The sequence below is a fragment of the Equus quagga genome, chromosome 3, assembly GCF_021613505.1.
Source record: "Equus quagga isolate Etosha38 chromosome 3, UCLA_HA_Equagga_1.0, whole genome shotgun sequence".
NCBI classification, from domain to species: domain Eukaryota; kingdom Metazoa; phylum Chordata; class Mammalia; order Perissodactyla; family Equidae; genus Equus; species Equus quagga.
In genome coordinates, this window is record NC_060269.1 from 155,521,025 (window position 1) to 155,547,741 (window position 26,717).

A 26,717-nucleotide genomic window follows, 5' to 3' on the forward strand; every position below is an offset into this window, starting at 1 on the left:
GCAGTGCCATGTCCGCGCCCAGGATTCGAACCAATGAAATAGGTGGGCCACCTGCAGCGGAGCACGTGAACTTAAACACTTGGCCACGGGGCCAGCCCCTCTTCTGCGTTCTTATCCTCCAGCTTGCTCCGTGATTTCTAGGAGTTCCTGACACACACCCTGGGTACCGCTCCTCTGGAGTCTGCAAATATCTTATCGCAGAGTCTAGCTGTCCTGCCATCTGTTTGTGGTGTCTTTTGTCAAAAAGTAAATCACATTTATTAATCTTTTTCTTTATGGCTTGTCTTCCTTTTTCTTAAGAAATCCTCCCTATCCTGATGTTTTAAAGATATTTTTCCTTTTCTCGTATAAGTTTTACAGTTTTGCTTTTATATTTAGGTCTTTAATCCATCTTGGAATTTATCTTTGTTTATAATGTGAGGTAGAGATCTCATTTTATCTCTTAATGTTAGATATGTACGTATTTATGTGTATATATCTCTACCTATCCATCTATCTCCTTTATCATTTTATCCTTTATTGTATGGATAGCTAATTTTTCGAGTAACTTTTCTCTTTTACATGTTAAGCCAATTATTTCAGTGCCTTTATTAAATCTGTTATTTAAGCTGTTTTTAACATCTCTCACATATACCAATATTCCAATATTTACTCAATTTTTCTTCTATGTTCTTCATTTTTTTCTTTTGATCTACAAGTCCCACATCTTTCTTCTTTCAAATGTTGCTCTTGGCACTTTCCATGTGTGTTTTAGATAAGACTGTCACATGCCATGCAGAACCTGCCAGGACGCAGACTGGAATTGCATTCAGTTTGCACATTAATTTGGGCAGAATGTCACTCTGACAATTCTGAGTCCTTCCATCTTTGAATAGGTCTTCTCTCCACTTATTTAGGTCTTCTTTTATGTTTTTCAATAAAGTTTAACACTTTTCTCTATAGATGCCTCGCATGACTTTTGTTAGATTTTTCTTGAGATGCATTTCCATTTTTGTGGCTATTGTAAATGTTGTCCTTTTAAAAATGACATTTCTATCTGTTTGTTGCTGGTTTAAACACTATGACTGACCTGGTATACTGATTTTCTACCCAGCAACATTGTAAAAATTTCTTTCCAGTTCTAATAATTTGTCTATTTCCAATATCATCTGTAACTGATGACGATTTTGCTTCTTGCTTTCCGAACCCTCTGAATGTTTTCTAGCCTGAGTGTTCTTGCTAAGATCCAACACATACTTGAGTAGAATGGGGATGACAGGCCTTCTTGCTTCTGACTGATTAGGACGGGGCTTACCGAGGATCTTGGCAGATACCTTTTAACGTATTAAGGAAGTTTCTTTCAATCTTTAGTTTGCTAAGAGGTTTTTTAAAGGCACAAATGGGTACTGAATTTTATCAATGTCTTTTTTCATTGATTATTATAATCGTTTGTGTTTTTTTTGATTAATCTGTTATGATGGTAAATTACACTAACATATATTTAAATCAAGCTAATAATGCACCTAGTTTAAAAATCAGTTGGACCATTGTTTTGTCCTCAACTCTGTATTTCTGCCCCATAAGCAAGCACTTTCTTTGGTAAAATGCCTCCATACTTATGGAAAAAATGATTACACCGCTATTCTGGTTATTCCCATTTTGTATGTGATTACTGGTTTCTTATCATTGCACTTTGGGATTAGTTTTCTTACACTCCCAACTTGACACACAACCTTCTCTCCTCATCCTCCCAGGAGCACTTTTGCATGTTTTTGGTAAAATCATGTTCTGTATTAAGATCCTAAACATAGTTGACAGGTGAGGATTATGGCGTTCCATGACTTTTTCTTGTTTTCCTCAAAATTCACAACAGGCTGATGTTCCCATGAACCTGTGGCCGAGTCATCCCCGACTTTTGACAGAAGTGCAGACATCCTCTCCGTGTGTCTAAACGTGCCACATAACCCAGGATTTCTTCTCGTACAGGCCTCCCTCCCTGAGCCTCTCTCCGCTGACGTGGGCTCTGTGGGTCTCTGTACAGGCAACATTACAGACCTCTTTGTGCTCCTTACAGGTCCCTGCATGCAGCTTCAAACCGGGTCCAAGCATCTCAGTGGGTGGCAAGCGGGGCTGAGTTCCTGCCAAGTAACACTGACCAGTCACGGATTTATTCATAATCGCCAAGAACTTGGAAGCGACCAAGATGTCCTTCAATAGGTGAATGGATAAACTGTGGTCCATCCAGACCATGGAATATTACCAGCACTAAAAAGAAATGAGCTATTAAGCCATGAAAAGACATGGAGGAACCTTAAACACATATTACTAAGGTAAAGAAGCCAGTCTGAAAAAGCTACATGCTGCATGAATCTAATTATATGACATTTTGGAAAAGGCACAACTATGGAGACAGTAAAAAGATCAGTGGTTGCCAGGGGTTCAGAGGAGGGAGGGATGGAGCACAGATTTTTAGGGCACTGAAATTGTTCTATATGATACTATAATGATGAATACATGCCATTATATGTTTCTCAGAACTAGTAAAATTTACAAGATAAAGAGTGAACCCAAATGTAAACTATGGGTTTTAGCTCATAATAATGTATTAATATTGGCTCGTCAATGGTAACAAGTGCACCACACTAATGTAAGATGTTAATAATAGAGGAAACTATGTGTGTGTTGGGGGGGGGGAGTGTAATATGAGAACTCTATACTTGCCATAGAACTTTTCTGTACACCTAAAACTATTCTAAAAGATAATGTCTGTCAATTAAAAAAAAAGACAAGGGTGAAGATAAAATGGAATACTAAAATCTGTTAAAGAAGGCAGGAAAGGAGAAACAGAAGAATGACAAAAATGGAAAGAAATAGAAAAATGGCAGCTCTAAATCTAATACTATTAATAATTACAGTAAATGTAAATGGACTAAATAGTCCAACTAAAAGGTAGAGATTGTCAGATTGCATGAAAAAGCAGGACCCAAGCTGTGATTTTACAAGAGCCACACTAAAGATAGACACAGTAAGCTGAAATCAAAAGGATGGGAAAAGACATATGTAAATACTAATCATAAGAAAGTTGGAGTGGCAGTACTAATATCAGACAAAATAGACTTTAAGATAGGAATATTACCAGAGATAAAGAAGGATATTTCACAATGATATAAAATAAATATATCAGGAAGATATAACAAATATCAATGTACATGTGTCTAATAAGAGTTTTAAAATATATGAAGCAAAAACTGAAAGATCTAAGAGAGAAACACATACACCCACAATCATAGTTGGAAATTTTAGCAATCCTCTCTCAGTAATTGATCGACTAAGTAGACAAACCAATCAGTAAGGATATGGAAGTTCTGGTTGACAACTTCTTTGACCCAGTTGACATTTGTAGGACATCATACTTTTTCTATTGCACATGGAATGTTCATCAAAATAGACCAAATGCTAGGCCATAAAAGTAGAGTGAGAGGGGTCAGCCTGGCGGTGCAGCAGTTAAGTGCACACGTTCCACCTCAGCGGCCAGGGGTTCACTGGTTTGGATCCCGGGTGTGGACACGGCACCGCTCGGTAAAGTCATGCTGTGGCAGGCATCCCACATATAAAGTAGAAGAAGACAGGCATGGATGTTAGCTCAGGGCCAGTCTTCCTCAGCAAAAAGAGGAGGATTGGCAGCAGTTAGCTCAGGGCTAATCTTCCTCAAAAAAAAAAAAAAAGTAGACTGAGAAATATTTCAAACTGAACGATAATAAAAATGTAGCATATGAAAATTTGTAAAAGCAGTGAAAACAAAGCTTACAGGAAAACATATGGCTTTAAATGCTTATATTGGAAAGAAAAAAAAACTTAAAATGATTCTAAGTTTCTATTTTAAGAACCTAGAAAAAAAGCGCAACTGTTGTTCACAACCATACAAACTGGTGACCAGGAAGCAGCGTTTTAGGCATTCTGCACCCTAACATGGTGGCGTGTTACTCATGTGTAGCCATTTCACTGTGTGCAGTTACATTTTAGGAAACTGGTTGGGTGCTTGGGTATGTCGTGTAATGCATTTTCATAATTTCCTATTCAAAATAATGGGAAATAGATCTCCAGTCAGTGTTTCAGCATGAAACAATGGATTTTCAGGATGGGTTACTGATGTTAAGTGGGAGATGTCTTGTAACTAGAAAAAACAATTTTAGAAAGTGATTAAAAAAAACTTAAATATTTGCAAACTAAATATTAAATATTTGTACATTAAGAAACACTCTCCCATCAAACAGACAAGAAATAACAAGTGTTGGTGAGGATGTGGAGAAAAGGAACCCTTCTGCACTGTTGGTGGGAATGTAAATTGGTGCAGCCACTATGGAAAACAGTATGAAGGTTCCTCAGAAAACTAAAAATAGAACCATCATATGATCTGAAGGAAACAAAAACACTGACTCGAAAACATACCTACGCCCCATGTTCACTGCAGCGTTACTCACGACAGGCAAGGGGAGGAAGCAACCTGTGTGCATTGATGGATGAGTGGATAAAGAAATGTGGTACATACACATGCAATGGAATGTTATTCTGCCATAAGAAAGAAGGAAAGCTTGCCAGTTGAGACAACACGGATGGAGCTTTATGGCATTAGGCTAAATGAAATAAGTCAGACAGAGAAAGACAAATACCATATGATTTCACCGGTATGTGGAATCTAAAAAAACAAAAAACAAAACAAAACAACAAACAAAAAAGCAAGCTCATAGATACAGAGAATAGATTGGTGGTTACCAGAACTGGGGGATGGGAGGGTAGGTGAAATGGGTGAAGGTGGTCAAAAGGTACAAACTTCCAGCTATAGGATAAGTAAGTCCTGGGGATGCAATTTACAGCATGGTGACTACAGCTAATAATACTGTATTGTATATTTAAAAGTTGCTAAGAGGGGCTGGCCCAGTGGTGTAGTGGTTAACTGTGCGTGTTCTGCTTGGTGGCCTGGGGTTCACAGGTCTGGATCTCAGGTGTGGACCTGCACACTGCTCATCAAGCCATGCTGTGGTGGTGACCCACATAAAATAGAGGAAGATTGGCACAGATGTTAGCTCAGTGACAACCCTCCTCATGCAAAAAGAGGAAGATTGGCAACAGATGTTAGCCAGGGCCAATCCTCCTCACACACATACACAAAACAGTTGCTAAGAGAGTACATCTTAAAAGTTCTCATCACAAGAAAAAAAATTGTGACTACATGAGGTGAGGCACGTTAACTAATTTATTGTGATCATTTCACAATAATACAAATATCAAATCATTATGTTGTACAACTGAAACTAATATATATCAACTATATCTCAATTAAAAAAAGAGAGAGAAAACCCCACTTTCCTAGAAAACCTTTGGAATGGAAGAAAAATCACTACGTAGAAGCCAATGACGATGAAAGGAAAAAAATCCAGAAAGACAAAGAGAAAAAACAGAAGAAAAGAAGAAAGGAAAGGGGGACGAAGAAAAAGAAAGAAAGAAGCAATAGAAGCAAGTGATGTGTAAGTGGAGAAAGTGAGTTTGGTTTGGATGATCTGCAACCATGGACAACAGCAGACAGGCCTCTGCGATTCCCCAGGGAGATGCCACACAGATGCAGGGACTCAGGAAGTCCACATCCAGGAATCTTTTTTTCTTTAAAGAAAAAGGTTCAGAGTTTTATTTTTTCCAAGATAAAACACATGGGATAATTAATGTTCTTCCCACCGGCAATGAAACAAAATAGGCTATTTAAGATGAGGAAATTCTCAAGGCACATTGCCATTTTCAGTTCAGTCCAGAGTAGGTTTTTAAAAATGTTCTCAGTTCCAACTCCTTACCCTTCTGGTGAACCCTGGACAACCTAAAAAAGTTGTTACACATTTTTTCTCCAAGACAAGTCACCTCATGCAGGAAATATCAATACTACCAGCAAGAGGTATTACAGGTGTGCACCTGCCACCACTTACAAGTCCCTCGTACAAGTTTCCCACGAAGGTGGCAGAAACAGTGGTGGAAGTGTGGTTTTAACTTTGGTGGTATTGATCAGTTCTTTCATGAATCTTTTTTGAAAAAAAGTAACAGATAATAAAATCCACCCTGCAAATGGAGGAAAGAAAATAAAGAATAAGCAGTGGGGAAGGACTGGGGGTGAGCGTGAGCCATTTATCACAGAGTCAAAACTGATCAGTTGCGTAAATTACAGACCAAAGTATGTGTGTTACAGATGGTGATGATAATCCTCCAAGAAAGTTTGGTGAGTAGGGGAAGGAAGGAAGAATGTGTGATAATTTTATCGTGTTTTATAGCAGGAGTCCATAGATATGGACTAAAATAGGAAAGAGTAGTTAATTTGTAAAAATCAACGTTACTCCAGTCTCAACATTTTTCTAATCTTTTTTCTTAATTTTACAGGAATATTTATGATCTAATACTTCTTGTAAAGAAAACATCTTTCCAAAGTTCAGCACTTTATTTGGTTTCACTTTAATTTCTTTTTCTACTGTTAAAATTCAGGAAAATTACATTAAATACTTTGGATTAAAAAAAACAGCGCATCTTCCCGGGTGCATCCGCCCTCCCTCCCTTCGAGAGACATCACGAATCATGTTTACCAAATGTCAATAATTGTTGCTTCTGGGTGGTGAGATTTAAAAACATTTTCTCTTTTTAAAATTTTGTGTTTTTATTGTTTGAAATATTTACAATTAAAAAAATAACAAACGACATCAAATCATTATTCCTTATGGAGGAGGGGCGGACCCTGGGGAGGTGAGGAGGGGGAAGGGCAGCAACAGGAGAAATAAGGTCATAGGTAAAGGGCAGTGACGGAGGAAGGGCTGCACAAGCTGCAACACACACCGCTGGACACGCCCTTCGAGGCAGGGGGACCTGGTGTGGCTGCAGACTGGAGGGTCTTTGGAGGTAAGGGCAAGGCGAAGGGCCATCATGGGCCATGCCCAGGAGCCTGGGTTTTATTCTCAGTGAATGAGACAAGCCCTAGGAGGGTCTGACCAGGGCACTGTGGCCTGGTTTTCAGTTTCCAAGATCCCCATGGCTGTTCTATGCGGAATGTGGGCAGGAGCTGCTGGTGACCCAGGCCAGGTGACGGAGTGTGTTGACAGAGAGGGAGTATGAGGGCACCTGGGGTGGGGTGCTGCCATTTCCGACATGGGGAAAAGAGGCAAGGTCTGGAGCCTCCTCTTCTCAGACCAGGTCTGAGGTGCCCCTGAACCTCCCAGAGGCTGCTGGCACCCCCAGATCCCGCTTCCTTCCACTGGGCCCACCAGGAGGCTCCAGGCAGACCCAGGCACCCCACTGAGCTAGATGCTGGCAGGCAGGCAGCACGCCTCTGTGCTTCTGCTGCGTGGCTGCTCTGTTCTCTGCCCACCACTGAGCCCAGCCCAGCCACTGACCCTGGACCAGAACTGAGCCTGGACTGGCCGCTCACCCCCGGAGCAGCTCTCTAGCACCTGGTTCTTCGTCCCATATCATTCACCATGGAGGATGGTTTTACAGCAGAGCCTGGTACTGTCTGAGCAGACTGCCCACAACATTCACTAGCCACGTGGCCTTAGGCGGGATTTTCAGCCTCCACACCTGCTTTTCATCTGCATTAGTTCTGATAATAATAGTACAAGGCTGGTGGGAAGGTCAGACTCAAAGGGCCTTGCAGGTGGGGTGTCCCTGCCTCACCTCGGCTGCTCTCTCTGAAGCGCTGCAACCCGCCCCTCCAGCATCCTGATCAAGCCCCCATTCTCCCAGCTCTGTGGTGCTCCTGCAGCAACACAGGGAGTCAGCTATATTCTCCAGCTCTGTTTTTGGAAAACTTGTATCTGCCACTGTGAGCTTCAAATATTTAAAGACTTTTCTGATAAGACTGTTGGAGACATAAGTGATTTTTGGCATTGAATAATGAACTGTGTCAACATTTGGAACATCTATATCACTCATAGAATTGTTATATCTCAAATGATAACGTAGATATCACAGAATCACACCAGGGTAAAAGATCCATTCAGGTGCAAGACAGATCAACAGATTTTAATGAAGCTGAGCACAAAGGTTCACTGATATGGTTTCAGATTCCACATTGCAACTAATCTTTTCTTTTTAAAAATAACTTCTATTTTGAAATAGTTTAACTCTCACAAGAAGTTGCCGAGAGTCCGTGTGCCGTTCACCCAGATCCCCCAGCGGCGGTCCTGAGCACCGTCACAGGACTTGTGGGCCCAGGCCCACAGCGTTGGTACAGTCTGTTAGCTCAGGAGCAGACCTCAAGAGGGTCTTGCCGTTGTACACACACTGGTTCCTTTTTTCTCCAACTAGCCTTTAAGAAACTATCATTTGTCGAGTTTTAGTGCAGTATCAAAAAAGAACATCCACAATGGCCAGAAAAAGGATCTTAAAATTCTTCTTCCTTTTCCAACTATGTATCTGTGACTACTTCCACCAAACACACACATCACCACAGACTGAATGCAGAATCCAACTGTCTTCAACTAAGCCAGACATTAAAGAGAGCTATAAAAATGTAAAGCAAAGCCACACTCCTCACTAAATATTTTTGTTTTAGAAAATAGTTATTTTTCTTAAAAATATGGCATATTAACATGAAATGGGTTTATGTCTTTATGTTTTTGAAACGTCTTAGTTCTAATTTCAAATGCCATAAACACTGACAGATGTAACCCACATAAACCAAAGCTCCATGGGACCCCAGGGGTTTCTAGGATCGTAAAGGGGTCTGAGTTCTACAAGGCAAACCCCAGCAGCAGACGAGCTCCTGGGCTCTCTGAGCTCACACACACCACAACAGATTTGGACCTTTTTATTCATCCACTTAAATGCACACATTTGGATCATATAACTAATCCCGAGGAAATTAAAAGTTCAGAAGTTTCTGGAGTGATTGTCAACAGAGTAATACAATTCATATTCGAACTAAGTATTTTAAAGTGAACTTGTATTAAACCATTTACTATTTAATCTAAATTCAAGTACAGTAGTCAAAGAAATTAAAGCTATTCATTAACCTTGTAAAATTCACATCTTTTTTTTTTAAGAGTGCTCTTGCATGTAAATCTATGAAGTAAATAGTAGACTTCAAAAATGTTATTTTTCCAGGGTCTTAATAGCACAGTCTAAGACTTGGTGTTGGTCTGGTCCATGGCTGTAAAGAACACGCAAACAGCAGCCGTGATGAGCAGATGCATTCCCTCATAGAGAAGTTTTGGAGAAAAAACACTCCATATAAATAAATGATACCGCAGGGATGTCACCAAAATGATATATGCAGAAACTGGAAAAGAACCGATCAGCGCGTAGCAGAAGCCGGCATGACTCAGTGCTGAACTGCTGTTAATAAGAAGGGAAATCTGTATTAGTATGTGCCACTTCTGCATCATGTAAGGCACAAACATACAGGTAATCAATACTTCTATGAAAAATGGCTATGGTGAGTCCTGGGGAAGCCCCACCCCTGAAGTCTGGATCTAGTCAGTCTGGTGGGAAGGAGCCTGCACTTCTAATGGGCAGAGGTGCCCGAGGAGACAGCAGCTGCAGGTGGGCCTCCAGTCACTCTCCAGGCCACCACAACCTGTAAAGTGCTGTTGAAAAATGCACCCGTAAATTTTGCATAGTTCTTTATTTTACAATGAATGCATGTACTACTATACTCATATATTACATGTGTTATAAGGTACAAATAAGAGAAAACCACACAGGATGAGACACACGCTCTGAGCTCTTCTTTGTGCTGCTGTCCAGTAGGCATCTGGTTTGTCTGGTCTGGGGACACCAGCCCACGAGTGTTTGCTAACAGTGAAGAGGAGCATTCTTGACACGGGAACAATCCCTCAAAGCCATGAATGTCCTCCCTTTGTCTTCAAACTATCAACACGATCGTTAGGTAAATCTGACCTATTCTTTAAGGCAACTTCCTGAGACTGGGATTAATCCAAACAAGTTCCATTACCTTGGCGTCTCTGACTCCTCACCCACCCTGCAAATCCTCAGAGGTCAGCTTTCCAGGTCCTGGTTAAGGCACGGTCTGCTTCTGCCGCCTCCCCTCAAACACTGCGATGAGTCTCCAGGTGGCCTATTCGTGGTCAGTCCATGCCACTCGTCACTGCTGCCCGCTCTTCCTGGAGCACAGTCTGTCATGTGTGTAGCACTCTTCACTGACTGTGTGTACTCCCGTCAGCACTGCTGTGTATGAGGACAGGGCCCTGGGGTTACTGGAGTTCCAGGCAGGAAGCAAGCACGCCCACTGGAGTGGACAGCTTGTGTGCTCAGGAGAGTCTTGGGGGTGCCACACTCACGCTGGGAAGGGTCTGACATGAGAGGTGAGTGGCAAGGAGCTCTGTGTAGGGGCAGCAAAGGCCTACAGGCAGAGCATGTGTGTGCATGTGCATGTGAGTGTGTGCACGCCTGTGTGCATGGCTGTGTGTGCATGTGTACACGTGTACCTGTGTGCATGCATGTGTGCACCTGCATGCACGTGCTCTACACAGGGACTCCTCAGGCCCGTTGACCAGGCCGCATTAGCTGGTGCCACTCTAAGATGCCCCTAATGTGCTCACTGTCCAGCAAAGAGTGTTGACAGCCATTCAAGGGTCAAAGGACGCCTGGCCCCTCATGCTCACAGCACTTGCCCCCACTGTGGCCTTGCTTTGCCCCAACTGTCCCCCGTCTTAGGCCTTGGTGCCTGTCCTTCCTGCTGGGTTCCTGCCCCATCACCCTTGGCAGGCAATGTGCTCTGCTTCCCCTTGGCATGTGCTCTTCCCTTGCTCCCTCAGCTGGCTGTGATTACTTCTATCACACACCCTCCTCTGGGATGCTGTTCCAACCCGCGATGCCAGCAGACTCAGGCACTCAGCTGCTCTGGGCTCAGCTCTGTGATGGCACTCAGTGTGTAACCAGTTCATTTTGCTGCTGCACCCACCAGACTTGAGATCCTGGAGCGAATCCTTGTGCCTGTACCGTGGGTCCCACTCTGGATCCAGCCCATCAAGCAGAGGACCCCCAGGGAGCTGGGTCCCAAGGTGTTACCTTATCGCCTCCCCAGGGCCACTGCTCCAACACCTGGCAAAGGGAAACTCGGGAAAAGCTTCGTGGATGAACGGGCCGTGGCCCAGGGCTCTGCTGCCCCTCTCTGTGAGTGTTACGGTGTTTGTGTTCAGCCAAGAGCCTGCTGATCCCGCTTCTTTCTCGACCAGACAGTGAGGGGAGGGTGGAACTCCCAGGACACGGCCCTTCCTTGAATTTCAATCTCACACACAATCAACATTCCCTACTCGGAAGACTGGCTTAGGTTCCTCCCAGAGCAACACGAGTGGGGGTACCATTCCTGTAACCTCAGCAAAGGATGCCCTGTGCTTTAGGGACATGGACCAAGGCCCTGCAGCTTGGACCAGCATGGCTGTCCACACTACCAGGCTCTCGACCCAAAGCCAGCCCCTGAGACAGAGGGTCATGGACCACCCAGGCCTAACTTTTGAGCTATTAGAAATATATTGTCTTTTTCTACCATTTTTATCTGGTTATAGTTTTCTTTCTTTTTTTTTAAAGATTTAAAAAAAAATTTTTCCTTTTCCTCCACAAAGCTCCCCGGTACATAGTTGTATATTTTAGTTGTGGGTCCTTCTAGTTGTGGCATGTGGGATGCTGCCTCAACGTGGCCTGACAAGTGGTACCATGTCTGCGCCCAGGATCCGAGCCGGTGAAACCCAGGGCTGCTGCAGTGGAGCGTGCTAACTTGGCCATGGGGCCGGCCCCTAGTTTTCTTATTTTATTGAAAAAAAATTAGAAACAGTAAGCAAAACTTTGTTTTAAGCTCTTAAAAATGAAGGAGAAAACTTTTTCTAAAATAAAGGAGAAACATTCCTTATTTAGGGAAAAATCATACAGTTCTTTCCAACTGATTAAAATGCTTTCAGCTCACTTTAAAAAAATGCTTCATCTGTCTTTTTTCTCCTCAATACAAATGCAACAGATGGAAAGGGTTGGGAAAACGGAATCGTGATTTCAGCAGCTGGGAAGCTGCTCTTCACAGAAGCCCAGCCCTCGCCACCAGGCCCTCACCTCCCTGGTCCACCTGCTGGGCCAGGCTGGAAGCCCAGACACGCTATGCTGGGCCGAGCCGCGCGCATGCAGCAGAGCAGCTCTCCAAGGCAGAGGTGTGTACGCCTCACTGACTCGTGGCCCCTTGGGCCTCAACATGCGACAGCACCAACGGGGACCAAGGCCTCTTGCCTTTCTCAGTCGGAGCCGACCCAGCAGGCCTGTCAACCAAACCAAATCCCCCTCAGAGAGATGTCTGGAACCTGGTAGTAAGAGAACCAACAGCTCAGTGGTGGTATGCGGCTGATGCAGGTTCACATGCAGAATGAAGCCTGGAAGGGCGTGTTGGGCGGTGCAGAGACTCCCATGTCCCTCAGCTCCAGCCAGCAGTGCCTTGGCTTGCAGGTACTGATCATCAGTGACTAAGTTAAGGGGAGTCTGTCCACAAGCAGCCCCAAAATGTGCCCCCGAGGAAGACACAGGTGACTCCCAGGGCTTCCCTTATCCTCAGGAAGTCCCCTTCCAGCTGGGGAAACAAGATGCTCACGTTTGAGAAGCCAAACATCAACCACCACAGATCAGAAAGAGGAGAGCAAGCGGGATGCGTGTGAGGCCAGGGGTCTCCGGAGCGGGAGGCCTGCTCTCCATGCTGACACCTTCACTGGGCCTTCTTGCTCTAAAATCCGACTGGAGAGTCTTGTTGGGCTCATGCCTACATACACGTTCACCCCTCACGCAAACGCGGAACGAGTGAGAGAGAACATGGGCCATGGAATGAACTTGGCGGCAGAAGTTGAGGGTCTCTGAGGCCCGCGTCTCAGGAGCTGGGCTGGGGAGTGGACCTGGGGTGGGGCTGGGAGGAACCCGTGAAGGAGGCCGAGGCAGTGGGGAGCGCCCCAAGTGCCCCTTGAGAGGCAGGGCCCGAGGTGTCTGGGGAGGCTCAGACACGGGGTCGGCGGTCAAAACAGTGAGGGCTGCACTTTTAACAGGGGGCAGACAGGTAGGGGTCACAGGGGCACGGGGACAGAAGCCTTGGCCTCCCCTTGGTGGCACTCTCCGTGGGCCTCCCTGACGGCTGTGTCCCACGTGCTCCATGGCCCACCCGGTGTGTGGAGGCTGGTCCAGCGCTGAAACAGATGCTTGATGCAGAGGGGAGGCCATGCCCATGGGTTGCGTCACTGAGTCTGCACAGAAATGCCAAGGCGCTGGGGGGAGCGGTGGTGTTGATGAGGGGGCAGGCACCGAGGGAGCCTTGACACCGCCTGGCTCTCACTCCTCCAGCACTGCGCGACACCTCATGTGGCCCCAGAACCTGGAGACGACTCCATCACACCGTTTTCAGACGGGAGAGCCTGGGCCCATTGGGGAGGCACAGAGCCTGGCAGCCCACACACTTTAGGGGCACTCTGCCCAGCCGCGCCAGGCTTGAGGCTGCCGTGAAGCCCCTGCCTCAGGAAGCCCCTTTCTGCGGGAGCAACGATGAACAAGGAAGGAAGCACCAAATATGAGAGGGACAGGTGGATAGAGCGCGCTGGGCTGCAGGGCAGGTGGGCTGTGGTCAGTCTGGGGCATCTTCCTGAGGCGGAAGAGGAGCCTTCAGGGATGGCCAGAGGGGCGGGGCCATGTGGAGGCTGAGGGGCCTCTCAGCAGCAGGGGAGGACACTCTGGCCTTGTTCTCCAGCTAGACTGTGGGCCTCCATGGGGTCAGGACAGGGCACGGTGACACAGTGAGCGCCCCTCAAGCAGCCCCTCAGGACTGTCTAGGCTCCTGTCTCCAGCAGTGATCCTGGAGGCGAGAGCCAGCATCTCGTCTTCACGTCCGAAAGGGAAGACTCCCCTGTCCCCAACCAGGCCACAAGCAAGCAGAGAAACCAAGAAGGGATTTTCCTTCCTGTGTCCCTGGAAACCATGCTTGGTATGACCTGGAAGAGGCCAGCGAAGGCTGGGCTGCCCCCATGCGTCCCCAGCCATCCAGACACAGGACCTGAACGGGCCCCACCCAGACCCTCTGACCATGTGCTGTGGATGCTCATTCTTATTTAAGGAAAAGAAAGTAGACGAAGAAGACCGTGGGCCCTTGGTGCTCGGATGCCCCACATCTGGAACATGGCGTTACTCACCATCAGACACTCTGCTGGGAAACAAAGGGGAGTCTCACCTGCTGGCCTCTGAGCTCAGGAAGCTCACCAAGTGGCTGGCCCACAGCACAGGTCCCGTGTACGTTGCAAATGCTGTCAGGAATATGGCTGGGATCTCCACGTAGGTGTCCAGGCCCACAAAGCCCGCCGAGATGTCCACTGTGGCGATGTTGTTGGAGTTTCCCTGGAACACAGGAAGAAACAGCGCTGACATAGACAGTCTCACCAGATGGCCACTAGCGACCATGAAAAGCCACAGACGGCCACGTCCACGGCAGTGTGGACACACAGGAGCCCAGGCGCCAGTCCACTCTTTCCAATCCCGGGGCTGACCTTGGATGAGCTGTCCCTTCACCTGCCCACCTTACTCCAGGTGGGGAGGAGCAGGTGAAGTGTCTTTCATCTTTGAGAGATGATCGTCACACACGGCACAATGATGTTTTGGTCAACAGCAGACCACAAGCATGATGGTGGCCCATAAAATTAGCACTGTGGAGCCAAGGTGTGTCGTAGGTTGCACCATCGAGGTTTGTGTACAGACACTATGACGTTCATGGAATGACAAAACCGCCTGACGAACATTCTCAGAACATGTCCCCATCGTCAAGTGATGCACAACTGTATACACACCAAGCTCCCTCCTCAGGGACCTTGTCTGAGGTCAGCAGGTGGTGCTGGGAGGCAAAGTGGTTGAGGTGGCACATGTGGGAGGCTGAAGGCAGTGCGGCTGCACAGCTCGTTGGGTGGGTGGATGTGGCTATTAGGAGGCAGAGGGCAGGCTGGCCCTGGGAGGGCTCGGCGGCTCCATGTCCAGCTTACATCCAATTCGAGATCCTGGGGAGTCACTTCCCCACCCTGACTCACCATGTGCCCGCTAGCTCTCATGTCTATACAGCTGCTGGTCACCCTGACTCGCTGTGGGCCCGCTCTGCTCACGTGTCCACACTGCTGCTCATTGCCCTGACTCACTGTGGGCCTGCTAGCTCCTATATCCACACTGCTGCTCATCGTCCCGACTTGCTGTGTGCCCGCTAGCTCCCGTGTCCACACTGCTGCTTGTTGCCCAGAGTCGCTGTGGGCCCTCTGCTCTTGTGTCCACACTGCTGCTCATCGCCCTGACTTGCTATGGGCCTGCTCTGCTCCCATGTCCACACTGCTGCTCATCATCCCGACTTGCTGTGGGCCCTCTGCTCCTGTGTCCACACTGCTGCTTGTCACCGTCAGACTTGTTGTGGGGCCTCCTGAGCAAGGACTGCATCTGTGCTCACTTTGCTCGCTGGTGGATTCCCAGCACATACAAGGTGCCTGCTGTAGCAACACCAGTGGCCGTCGACATGTGCGTTCCTGCTCCCCAGGGGCAGCACTTGAGATGTGCCAGCATCAAGCGCTATCACCAAAGCTTCCTCTCCACCTCCCCGGAACATGGCCACATGCCACAGAGGAGCAAACTGAACGCCAGAGGCTGTCTCCTCGCTCAGGACTCTAACTGTGGCTCTGTCAGTCTTCCTGACACCGAGGCCTCATTGCTGGGCAAGCCTGCCTGACCAGCACCTGCCTTCTCCATCTCAGCTCAGAGGGAGCCCCGAAATCCCCCCTGACTGTGCCAGCAGGGTCTGCCATGTTGTCAGTCCACAGACACCAGGACCAGTCTGTGGATTGTGGACTGGGCAGGCACTGCCACGATGGCTCCACATGGTGCCATGGCTCTTTGTCTGCCCCTGGGGAGGAGTGTCCTGCATTCATCAGACACGCTCCCTATCTAGCATGAGGCTGGGGGACCTGGAGAAGGGAGAGGGACAGATGATTTTCCTTGGCGATGCTGTTCCCATTCCCCACCAAGCCACTTATGGTCAGAGACTGAGTGACCATCATTAACAGACTCTGGATGGGAGGCAACCACCAGAAACAGACCTGCACACGACTTCCAGATAAAGAGAGGGACCTGAGACCGACACAGGCCGTTTGGAAATTTCTGAAATGCTCGATGAACCTTGACGTTCTTCTGTAGCAATACGTAAGTTCCACCAATGGGCAACCGTTACAGGACCCTAACAGGGTTGAGTTGTACCAATCCAAAAGAAGCAGCAAAGTACGCTGAACGGAATACCGGCTCCTCCGATACCCAAAGTTCACTTCACGCTGCTTCGCTTTTACAAACGACCTACATTAGCACCTGTTTTCACTAACTGAAAGAGATCTCAATGAGTCCTCACTCTTACCAGAAAAGTCAAACAGCCACACAGCGTCAGCGTTTGTTTTGCAGGAGCCGTTACAGAGGCAGCACGCAGCTGGAGCAGCAACAGTGGCACCACCCAGCTCAGGGAACTACTCAGCCTCTTGGCATCGGGCTGCCATAGCTGTGAGCCGTGTCTGAGCACCCGCGCTTTATCTTGATTTATTTTTGGAGGTTGACTTTGGGTCTGGAAATGCTGAAAATTTCTTCCATATAAATTAATGGCAATTGCTTCTTTGCTCCATTGCCTCTCTCCAGGCCAACTGTTTACAGGCGGTTCCTTCATTTTCTTCCCGTTCCCACAGGAACTCTGGAATTCCTGGGCAAAGTCTGCATTTCCCCATATCCACAACGCTTGTGGCCTTCTAAATGTCTTCTGACAGGTTGAAATAGCTGTGGCCTTTGAAATACGGATGCTTGACACCAGGGAGAAACACAAAGAACTGAAATGTCACGAGGCCCAGCAGAGGTCAGCCTGTGCACATCTCTAGGCCCCAGCATCCTGGTCATCAGTCCGGGTCCTCAATCATCCAGCACCTCCTGTGACAGGTGGTAACTGCTCATCTGGCTCAGACTTCAGGAAGGTGTGGTCCACTCTGCAGGCCCAGCTGTGACTGCTCCATTGGGGCCTGATCAACACCGGGAGGCACTGAGAACTTACTGCGCACAGGCTACCTTCTGTTTCTCACGTTAGTTAATTTAATGCTCACAGCAACTGAGGAGGAGGTGAACTATTACCCCATTTGACAGATGAGGAAACAGGCACAGCAGGTGCCTTCTAGAGGCCACCTAGCTCAGGAGTGCTGGAGACCAGTGTCGGGGCTATGGCCGCCTGCAGTTCTGCTGGGGACCGCCACTCTGGAAGCCACATGAGTACAGGGCTGAAAGACGTGTGGAGTCCTCGGGGGGAGACCCACGGCTAGAGTGAAGGTAAGCAGGCTCTGAGGACCACAGGGTGAGAGCTGGTCCGGGTCAGGTCACATCCCTCCAGGACTCAAGGATTTCTAGCACTTTACCTCCACCCACTTCTGGGCTTCAGGGAACACACAGAAAAGTTGTGCGACTGGGCTGCTCTGTGGGTGAGGCTGGGAATGCCAGAAAATCAGGAAAGAAGGGGGTGGGAGTGGGGAGGAGGCCCCAGGCCGAGCTGTTGGGACATACACAATCAGACAAGTCTCCAGGGTCTGGATGGAGGAGGAAGGAGGAGCCGGTGCACATGGAGAAAATACAGGTCCTCACTATAAAGATGGGAAAACACAACCAAGATGTTCAGTAGTCTGTGCAAAGTCGCTCCGCCAGGGAGTGCTGGAGCCAGGAGGGAACTCTGGTGAGCTGCACCCCACCCCTGTGGGTACCAATAGCAGCGACCAGGTCAAGGGTGGGGCCTCCTGACCCAGTTTGGTGATACAGGAAGGCTGGGAAGGAACTGGGTCCCTCCAAGGCCAGGAGCTGGAACCTCTATCTAACTTCCAGGTGCTGTTTCAAGCACACAGGTGTATAGTGAAGTCTCCTGGAGGTGGCTTGCTATTGCCTCTGATGTGCCCTTCCACACTGGAGAGAAGACATGACAACCACCAGGCTCCAGGGGATTAATAACCAGGTTGGGACAGCCCACAGTGCCTAGTGCTGACAGCCAGGAGAAAGGGCACAAGTCAGCATTACCATTCTCATTAGATAAAGCAACAGAAATGCAATGTGCTTCCTAGTTGCCTGTGGTAGACAGCTCCAGCACAGCCACAACACATCGTCTCAGCACTCACGGATCCACACTGAAGAGGTCTGTCTCAAACAACTAGCTGTATTTTATCTTATAAAATACACACACAATTTAAGCATAATTCACCACGCCATACTGATAATTCTTCCACTGAACAAACATTTTAACTTCCCAAATTATGGTAAAGTTTTCTCCAAGAAAAAATAAATGACATAAAAAGTTAATAGTCTTCTACCCACAATAATGATGAAAACCCACCTGAAAATAGAAGAACGCTTGGCCAAACCAGTAATGCATCACAGTGACCTCGGCCACATCATGCCTCAGGGGCTTCCAGACGAACTTCGCCATCAGAGTCTGAATCAAGAGGCTCAGCACTAAGACAGGGAGGTTGTGTGGTCTAAGGAGCAATGCTGCCAGGAGCACAAATCCACTGTACAGCTCCCACAGACCGACAGTCTTGACTGTGAAGCCTGCAGCAACAACTTGAGATTTAAGCAAGTCTTTGGTGCCCGTGAACAGAATGCCGAGGACAAAGACATAAACAAAACGGGCTTCAAGAATACCCCTAAAAAAGGAAAACAAGTTAGATTTGTTAGCACCAGCTGGAAAAATAGCTAAACCACAGCAAAACCATGTGTTTGCTTGGCTGACTAAACAAGCCATAGCCCCGCCTGCCCAGGGAACTCCACGGAAGTGGGGGTGTCTGCCTCTGCGCATCAGCCCCCAGGACCCCCTGCCCAGAGGCCTGTCCTCCGAGTGTGCACTTCTCTGATGGAGCCGGCTTACAGGAAATCGTGCTCATTCGGCCCAAGGATCACTTGGGTGCAAGACCAGAGCCGTCTCTTGTAGCATGCCAGGAAAATGGTCCCCCTACTTCTCACGGTTAATGGGAAATCACTGCAGTGGGATAAGGTCCAGCTCTGTCGGGGACGTCCGTAAGTCTGTAAATGCTGAGATACATCGAGCATGTTCACAACCACGCTGATTCAAGTAAGTGCTTGTATCTGATGTGCACACACATCTACAGTGGTGTGTCCAGACTCTGGGGTCTGGAGAAAGGCAGGGCCAGGTCAGTCTGGGCTCTGCCACTCACTAGCTCTGTTGTTGGGGGCAAGTTAACTGAGATTTCTGATGCTCAGCTTCATTACTCGTAAAAAGAAGAGAAATAGTACCTATACCTCACAAGGCTGTCGTGGGAATTAAACAAGAGAAGACACGTAAAGTGTGTGGCACACAGTAAATATTAAGTACTATTGTGAATGAAGTATTTTAGCACTTCACTTACAGTCATCTGTAAAGCATACAATTTATGACACTATACCAAAGAATTTCATCCTATGAAACACATATATTCCTAAAACATATTTTAAATAAATTTCATAAATCAAATATTTTATATATACTAGAAAAGCTGATCATTTAAAGTAATGCTAAGTAAATAAAATTTTAAATGAAATAATCACTGTAATAATGTATCTGTTTTGAAAAACTGAATTTTTTTATCTCAGATTTTCTTAGGAAGGTTTATGTATTAAAAGAAAAAATTTGTTTTTTTTCAGTATGATCAGTTTAATTCAAACAGTTAGAACACTGTCTACCATGTGCCTGGCAGTGTGGAGATACGAAAGACTGGCACAAGGCCTGCCCTGGGGCCCCGCACAGGCCAAGAAGCTGGGGTCAGGTGCAACCCTACAGCCAAGGTGTGTCCTAAGCTGAGAGCTAATGATGAACCCACAAGGGTTAAAGAAGGAGAAATCAGCAAAGGCACGAGTGATCAGAGAAGTTCCAAGGAAGAAAGGGAGTGAACTGGAGGATGCCACCAGATGCCTTCAGTGGGTCCACCTCCTTGTCCTAACCAGTCAGGGCCATTCCCGTGCATCCAGGACCACTGTAACCTGGCCTTCCACTCCAGCCAAGCCTGGGCTTCGGAGCGGAGAAGAAAGTCAGGAGCTACATGTAAAGGAGGATTTTAGAATATCGTTGGACAGCAGCACCAGGAGAAACTGAAAGGAGAGAAGCAGCTGTTAGGGTGATCTAGAATTAGGTTGGCTCTAGAACTCGGTCAGATCTGGAACTAGGACAGATCTGGAATCAGAATGGACTTGGAACCAGGATGGTTCTAGAATCAGGACAGATGGGGGTGGGGAACGAAAGCATATTATAGGAGGAATGTAAACCAAGCAGCACAGGTTGATGAAAGAGTGCACTGGCCTATCTTCTGGACACCAACAAGGAACATGCTGTTGTATCCATGACAAGCAAGGTAAGTGATCCAAGTTTTCCAGGGAGTGATGCTGAAATTAAGTACACCAATCTGAGATCTGAGAGGAAATGAGGAATTGAATCATGCGTTATACTTTAAGATTTAAACAAACACCCCTATGTTGAACACCTTCAAATGTGACATCCACCTTGACATCTGCCCAGAGCCTCACACTGAACAGCCTTTGAGATGTCTCCAGACTACATGCTCCCCACCTGACCTCCCTGCGTCAGGTGATGGTGTGCCACCCTCCTGCCGTCACCTCAGCCAGGCCCTTGGCATCACCTTGACTCCCCACACAGGGTAGTAGGTCCTGTTTCCAGGTGTGCCCCTTGCGCCCCTCAGCCACCCACATGGCCTGGCCACAGCTCTCAGCTTTTGCCTTGACCTTTTCAGAGAAGACGACATTTACTTTCTTTCTCTGATGAGAAAAGCAATACAAAACTGAGTGAAAAGGAAGATTCCAATCCTATGATCCACCTATGATCCATGTCCTAATATGATCACAGCCAATTACATATTCTAGTCTTTCGTATAAACATGAAAAAATACATACATACTGCATAAGATGTGATCATACTATAGTTTTACAGTCTACTGTTCCACATCTTTATACGTTCTATGGAAACACGCTACTTACTTAACGGCTGCAAAATTCCAGTAGAGCTTTAACATAACTCAGAGGCTCATCCCACTATTGTTGGCCAATTACCTTGTTTTTCACTCTGAGCAACTGTAAACAATGCTTCAGAGGCATGCCTGTATCCAAGTCTCAGGCCTCATCTCTGGTTGTATTCTTGAGATCAATTCTATAAGAGGATGCCTGAGTCAGAGGGTTGGACGCACTCAAGGTTCTTAACACATTTCACAAACAGCTCTCCAGGGCGGCCCCTGCTCACCCCACCCGACTTCAGCATTAAAAACAGAGAAGTTGCCATTTTGAAACACAAAAAGTAGCATTCATGATGCAATCTGCATGAGGCAGCCCCTTACAGAATTATGGGAACATTTAGTTTTCTGGAATGCCTTGTTCCCAACTGCTAGGAAGACCCATTTTTTATTACCCTCATCATGAGTTACTTCTTTTTTTTTTTTTCCTGCTTTTTCTTCCCAAATCTCCCCAGTACATAGTTGTATATTTTAATTGTGGGTCCTTCTGGTTGTGGCACGTGGGATGCTGCTTCAGCATGGCCTAATGAGTGGTGCCATGTCAGCGCCCAGGATCCGAACCAGTGAAACCCTGGGCCGCTGAAGCGGAGGGTGTGAACTTAATCACTCGGCCACAGGGCCGGCCCCAAGAGTTACTTTTTGAGGAGCAAAACCGAATCCTTTAGATTCTTTACTTCTAAAGAACCCCCTATTTTAAAAAATAAACCTCAATGACCTTACTCCTAAGTTACTTGTCTCCTTTCTACCAAGAACAGAGGATGATGAATTGGCTCATTGAAGTGTTCCTAGTTACGCTCTAGTAACTGTTGATGAAATCACAATTCACAAAAACCAAACTCTGATGTTCTAAACATTGAGTGGTATTTTTTGGTACATAAAATATTACAACACACCTAAAAGCAAATCCTCATTTCTGCCAGCACACTTACTTTGAAATGTCTTTGTTGTCTTGCTGCCAGGGAAACAGCACATTTCCAATGGCCGCCCTGTAGCAATAGACGCCCAGCAGGCCAAGCGCCATGGCCACTTTGGATGCTGGGGAGCACCTCCTCTGAATCAATGCAAAAATGACAGCGAGGGAGAGGGCAGCCAGAACAGAGAGTGCAGCCTTATGATCAGAGCTGAAATGAAATGGAAGATGCCCAAAATTACTAACAAGACAACTACCGATGTTACGGATCTACACCAAGAGCCTTTCTAAAAAGTGTACTAGAAACAGCTGATTTTCCTGAAAAGCAAAAGAGAAAAACTGCTGGTTATTTAAATTCAAACAAAGGTTCTTAAAAGATAACAAATAAAGGGCTGTTAGCCTGAACTCTCATTTTTCATTCACAAGTGGTTCCACCAACAGCTCTGCACTGGCCAGGGCAGCGATATGCATATAAAACACTTCCACTGGCTCCCCTGGGGCCCCTTTTTCTGGGACAGCCCCACTTTCCCAACCACAGGAGAAGAGGTTCTGGGCAAACCGCGTATTGACCAAGTGTACACTGTGCTCATGGGAGACACGCAAGTCCTGGCAGGATCCTCTTCCTCATTAACACAGATTGACTCAGTCAAGAGTGTCTGCCCCATTCCCAATGTCAAAGGACAGAGCCCGGGCCCCTCTCTCTGCTTGGCCCTTGCCACCCTGCTACCTCGGGGAGTGCTGTGCTGGGAAGGAAGGGTTCTTTACTGTTTTATTCACCGCAGCTCACACTCACAAAACCCAGACACTCCATAGTTGCTAAAGTGGATGGGTGACTCTTCTGCCAAGGTGTACACACACAAATGGAAACGTGACTTGGAGAGATGCGGCCAGTGTCAGGCTGTGGGTCCCGGGGATGGTAGGTGGTAAAAGGGCCACACTGGGGCCTGGCAGTGCTCTGGTCCTTGCTCTGGGAGGCGGTCACGAGGGTGTCCATTCATTGTTGCTCATGTGTGCCTTACAGACTCTCCTGCATTGTGAATTGTCACAACTGAAAAATGGAGCAATAGAGAAGGCGAGTTCAGGTGCCTCTGGAGGGGCTCTGCTGTGAAGAAGGCATGGGGCGACACTGCAGCCTTTTCACAAACCGACAGGAATGACCCATCAGTTACTCCTGACAGCGCACAGGGAAAACTGCAGTGCAGGAGGGCAGTGCCCTCTGGCGGAAGGGGCTGGGTCCTGTGTGCCGGAGGGTCCAGACTGAGGAGTGGGCACAGCTGTGCCCTGGAGAGGGGATGGGGCTGGTGGGAGGGCCCCTGCACGCACAGTAGTGTATCTGGGGGTGGGAATCAGCAAATTCTCCCGCCATGCTTCAATTTTCCAGAAGAGCAAGAAGTGAGGCCATGGTGCTGCCCAGCGCTCTCATCCTCACGTGTGAGGCTGCAGCCATGGCGCCAGGCAACGCCTCTCTCACCTCCCCTCGGCTTCCTCACTCCAAGTGGGGACAGGCCAGCGTCCTCTCTCAGAGCTGCTGTGATAATGAAATGAACCAATGCGCAGCAGGCACCTGAAAATGCTTCCTGTGGTTACTGTGGTTGCCAAGGGTTGGCTAAGTCTGTTTATATTTGGGAGAAATTTCCCACAAAAACTATTTGGCCAGAGGAATAAATAATTTTATAGCCTTTGATGTGTCTTTCCAGGTGTGTGGTTCTAGGATCCTCCTGTACCCCAAGACTGGGCTTCATGGTTCCTTTGGTTTCTCCACCTGGTCAGGCACCCCATCACTTGGCGCCATCTAACCAGGACTTGCCTGATTCCTAGAGGGAGGAAGCACCTCCCTTTTCTTTCTGTTGGCATTTCCTCCTTCAGAATGTATCTGCAGCTACCCTGAACCCCTGCCTCTGGGCAATTCTTACAGAAGTTCCTCATAGTGACCAGATAGGGACCTTTGTCTGTCACACTCAGGGGAAATAGTTTTTCATTTTCTATTCTCCTTTTACTTCATTTTTCTAAGTCTTCACTGACAATTAAAATTTATAATATAGCCATGGGGCCAGCCCTGTGGCTGAGTGGTTAACTTCATGCACTCCGCTTGGCAGCCCAGGGTTTCGCTGGTTCGGATCCCAGGCGCTGATATGGCACCACTCATCAGGCCATGCTGAGGTGGTGTCCCACATAGTACAACCAGAAGGACCTACAACTAGAATGTACAACTATGTACTGGGGGGCTTTGGGGGTAGGGGGAGGGGGAGGGGGAGAGGGAGAAGAAAAGATTGGCAACAGATGTTTGCCCAGGTGCCAATCTTTAAAAAAAAATATAGCCAAATCTTGACATTTTCTGTCCTGGTTTTTTCTCTTTACTTCAATCCCTCCTGTCTGCTAAACTTTCTACTAGTTTTCTAGCCACTCCTGAAAGGCTTCGGAGCTGGCTGAAGATTCACCCCTTTCTGGGGAGGGAGAGAGGAAAGGGCAGATGGAGGAGAAGGGAGGGAGCATAAAGGGCAGAGCTGCCCAGCCATGCCCTGTCTGCCCCCTCCCCAGCCGTGCCCCATCTCTCTCAGCCCTACCCCATCTCTCCCAGTCCTGCCCCTTCTGGGAGGAGGCAGCCAGCAACAAAACTACATCCTTGCTGCAATTATCATGTTAAAACTCATAGGTTTTCAAACATGAACAACTACAGTGATTCAGCAATAAAAAACCAAACATATTATGGTAGCCTCAAATAAATTCACCTTTCAATGTCAATTCATGGGTTATGGTATATTTTTCCATTTCTTCAGATCTCCAATACCATTTGTATACTGAATATAAAAAATAGGCCTAAATTTTGAAAAAGAGTCTGTGTGTGGCCAGTCAGCTATGGAAGGTCTGGCCTAAGGCCTCATGTTCTCACCTGGTGAGCCAGTGCCCCAGGTCAGGCCGGTGGGCCCACTGCACACCTGTTTGGTTTAGTGATCGCAGCAGTCGGCAGCAGGTGAGTATGACCCATGGGCTTGCCAGCACCATCCACTTCTCATAGCCTCTGAGTGTGCCCAGGGAAGAGGGGCTCTTGCATCCTCTGTTGAGCTCCAGTACGGCACTGCTGGTGTTCTTGTCCTGCAAAGCTGGTGTGGCACCATCAAATCCTCCCTCCACGTGGAGGCAGCGCTGTGGCTCACAGTCATCTCCCGGGAGGTAGTTTCTGTAGATGTCGTGACACAGAGCTAGACACAGGGTGCTAACAAGGAAGTACCAGGTCTGGTGCTCCTCTTCAATGAAGCTGCTTGCTCCCAGACTCAAGACGTGGCCCAGGGTCCCTAACAAGATAAGGAGATCTAACTCTGACCACCTTGAGTTGGAATGAGCTGCATTCTGTAAAAAGGAAAACGTATTTTGAAAGGGAAAAATCTGAAAATTACATATATCTTGTTGCAAATACTTAAAGTTCTTGCTCACAGATGTAACCTGCTGTGACAGACACCTGTTGCTCCTCATGCCAGCATCCAGTGCCCCTGCTTTAGGGGGATGGCCCATCCTCCTGGGGCACAGCCAGGGGGACACGGAAACAGTGTGGGCAGTCCTCACCCTGGACTGCCAGTCCTAAGCTGAGGGACGAGACTGAAGATGCTTAGACCCAAACCATCTGGGCAGTACTGGAGCTCAGAGAGCTCACCGGCCAGCTCCTGGACCCAGCCCTCCACGCACCCGTCCTTGCTCTCTCGGAGCCAGTTCCTGCTACTTGAAACCAAAGAACCCTAAGGACATATCCCATCAAACCAGACATTTAATTTCTCCATGACTTTTCCAGAAATCCAAGAAGTTTCCACTAAAATAGTCAACTCTATTGAAATGACATTCTATTGAAGTTGGCATCATAGTACTAACCCTTAAATATACTAACTTAAAGCATTTAAAATGAAAGATGAGGACTCAGTGATTGTCATTTGATAACTACTCAATATTTATTCTATTTATCGTGTGCCGCTAGTATACAACAGATAGAGATCCTGTGAACACAGTCAGGCCCCAGAGAATCAATCAAATGGCTTTAGGGAACCTCTGCTCTAAGGAGGGAACTGTGTCATCAATGACACAGACACATGGGGACGGGCATCTGGCAGCCCTGTGACGAGGGGACTGCACTGGGTCCCTCGGGCCCTGGGCACTGTGGACTGACCGTGACCGCTCATCTTTGCCTCGCCACCCTGCCACCACAACCAGCCAATGAATGCAGGTGTTAGAGGAATTCTAAAGGAAAACATTTGTCTTGAAAAGAAAACTGCGTTTTACAAGGCAGAATGATTCCTGAGGAGGGCAGGATGAGGACAGGGTCCGAGCCTCCTTTTGGCCTTCCTGGAGTGTCTAGAACACACTTTCCTCTCTGAAATGATCTTCCCTCGGCTGCAGCACAAACACCTCTTCTGAGAGATGCTCTGATTCACGCGATTCCCTGTCAGTCAGCTGCCCATTCGTCTATGACCAGCAGCTCTGCACAGTCCCCTGTGTCACAGTCCCCTGTGTTACAGTCCCGTGTTACAGTCCCCTGTGTTACAGTCCCCTGTGTCACAGTCCCCTGTGCCACAGTCCCCATTACAGTCCCCTGTGTTACAGTCCCCTGTATTACAGTCCCCTATGGTACAGTCCCCTGTATTACAGTCCCCTGTGTTACAGTCCCCTGTGCCACAGTCCCCATTACAGTCCCCTGTGTCACAGTCCCCTATGGTACAGTCCCCTGTGCCACAGTCCCCATTACAGTCCCCTGT

At 47.6% G+C, this 26,717-nt stretch overlaps 1 protein-coding gene across 9 annotated transcripts in view; it reads right to left on the reverse strand.

Annotated features, from left to right (window-relative positions):
• Positions 1 to 8,796: 8,796 nt before the first annotated feature.
• The window catches only part of PIGG (phosphatidylinositol glycan anchor biosynthesis class G), a 48,913-nt gene continuing 30,992 nt past the window's right edge, over positions 8,797 to 26,717 (reverse strand). For 2 of the 9 annotated variants that reach the window (XM_046656079.1, XM_046656077.1), the window contains 5 exons: positions 24,869 to 25,326; positions 21,998 to 22,189; positions 18,392 to 18,701; positions 14,204 to 14,367; positions 8,797 to 9,339 (listed from right to left, as the gene is read on the reverse strand). In XM_046656079.1, coding sequence (XP_046512035.1) covers positions 9,126 to 9,339; positions 14,204 to 14,367; positions 18,392 to 18,701; positions 21,998 to 22,189; positions 24,869 to 25,326 — 1,338 coding nt within the window. In that variant the 3' untranslated portion in view covers positions 8,797 to 9,125. Of the gene's footprint in view, positions 9,340 to 9,958; positions 10,192 to 14,203; positions 14,368 to 18,391; positions 18,702 to 21,039; positions 21,209 to 21,997; positions 22,190 to 24,868; positions 25,327 to 26,717 lie in introns of those variants that run through there. The other 7 variants (XR_006887908.1, XR_006887909.1, XR_006887907.1 and 4 more) reach the window with 7 other exon arrangements.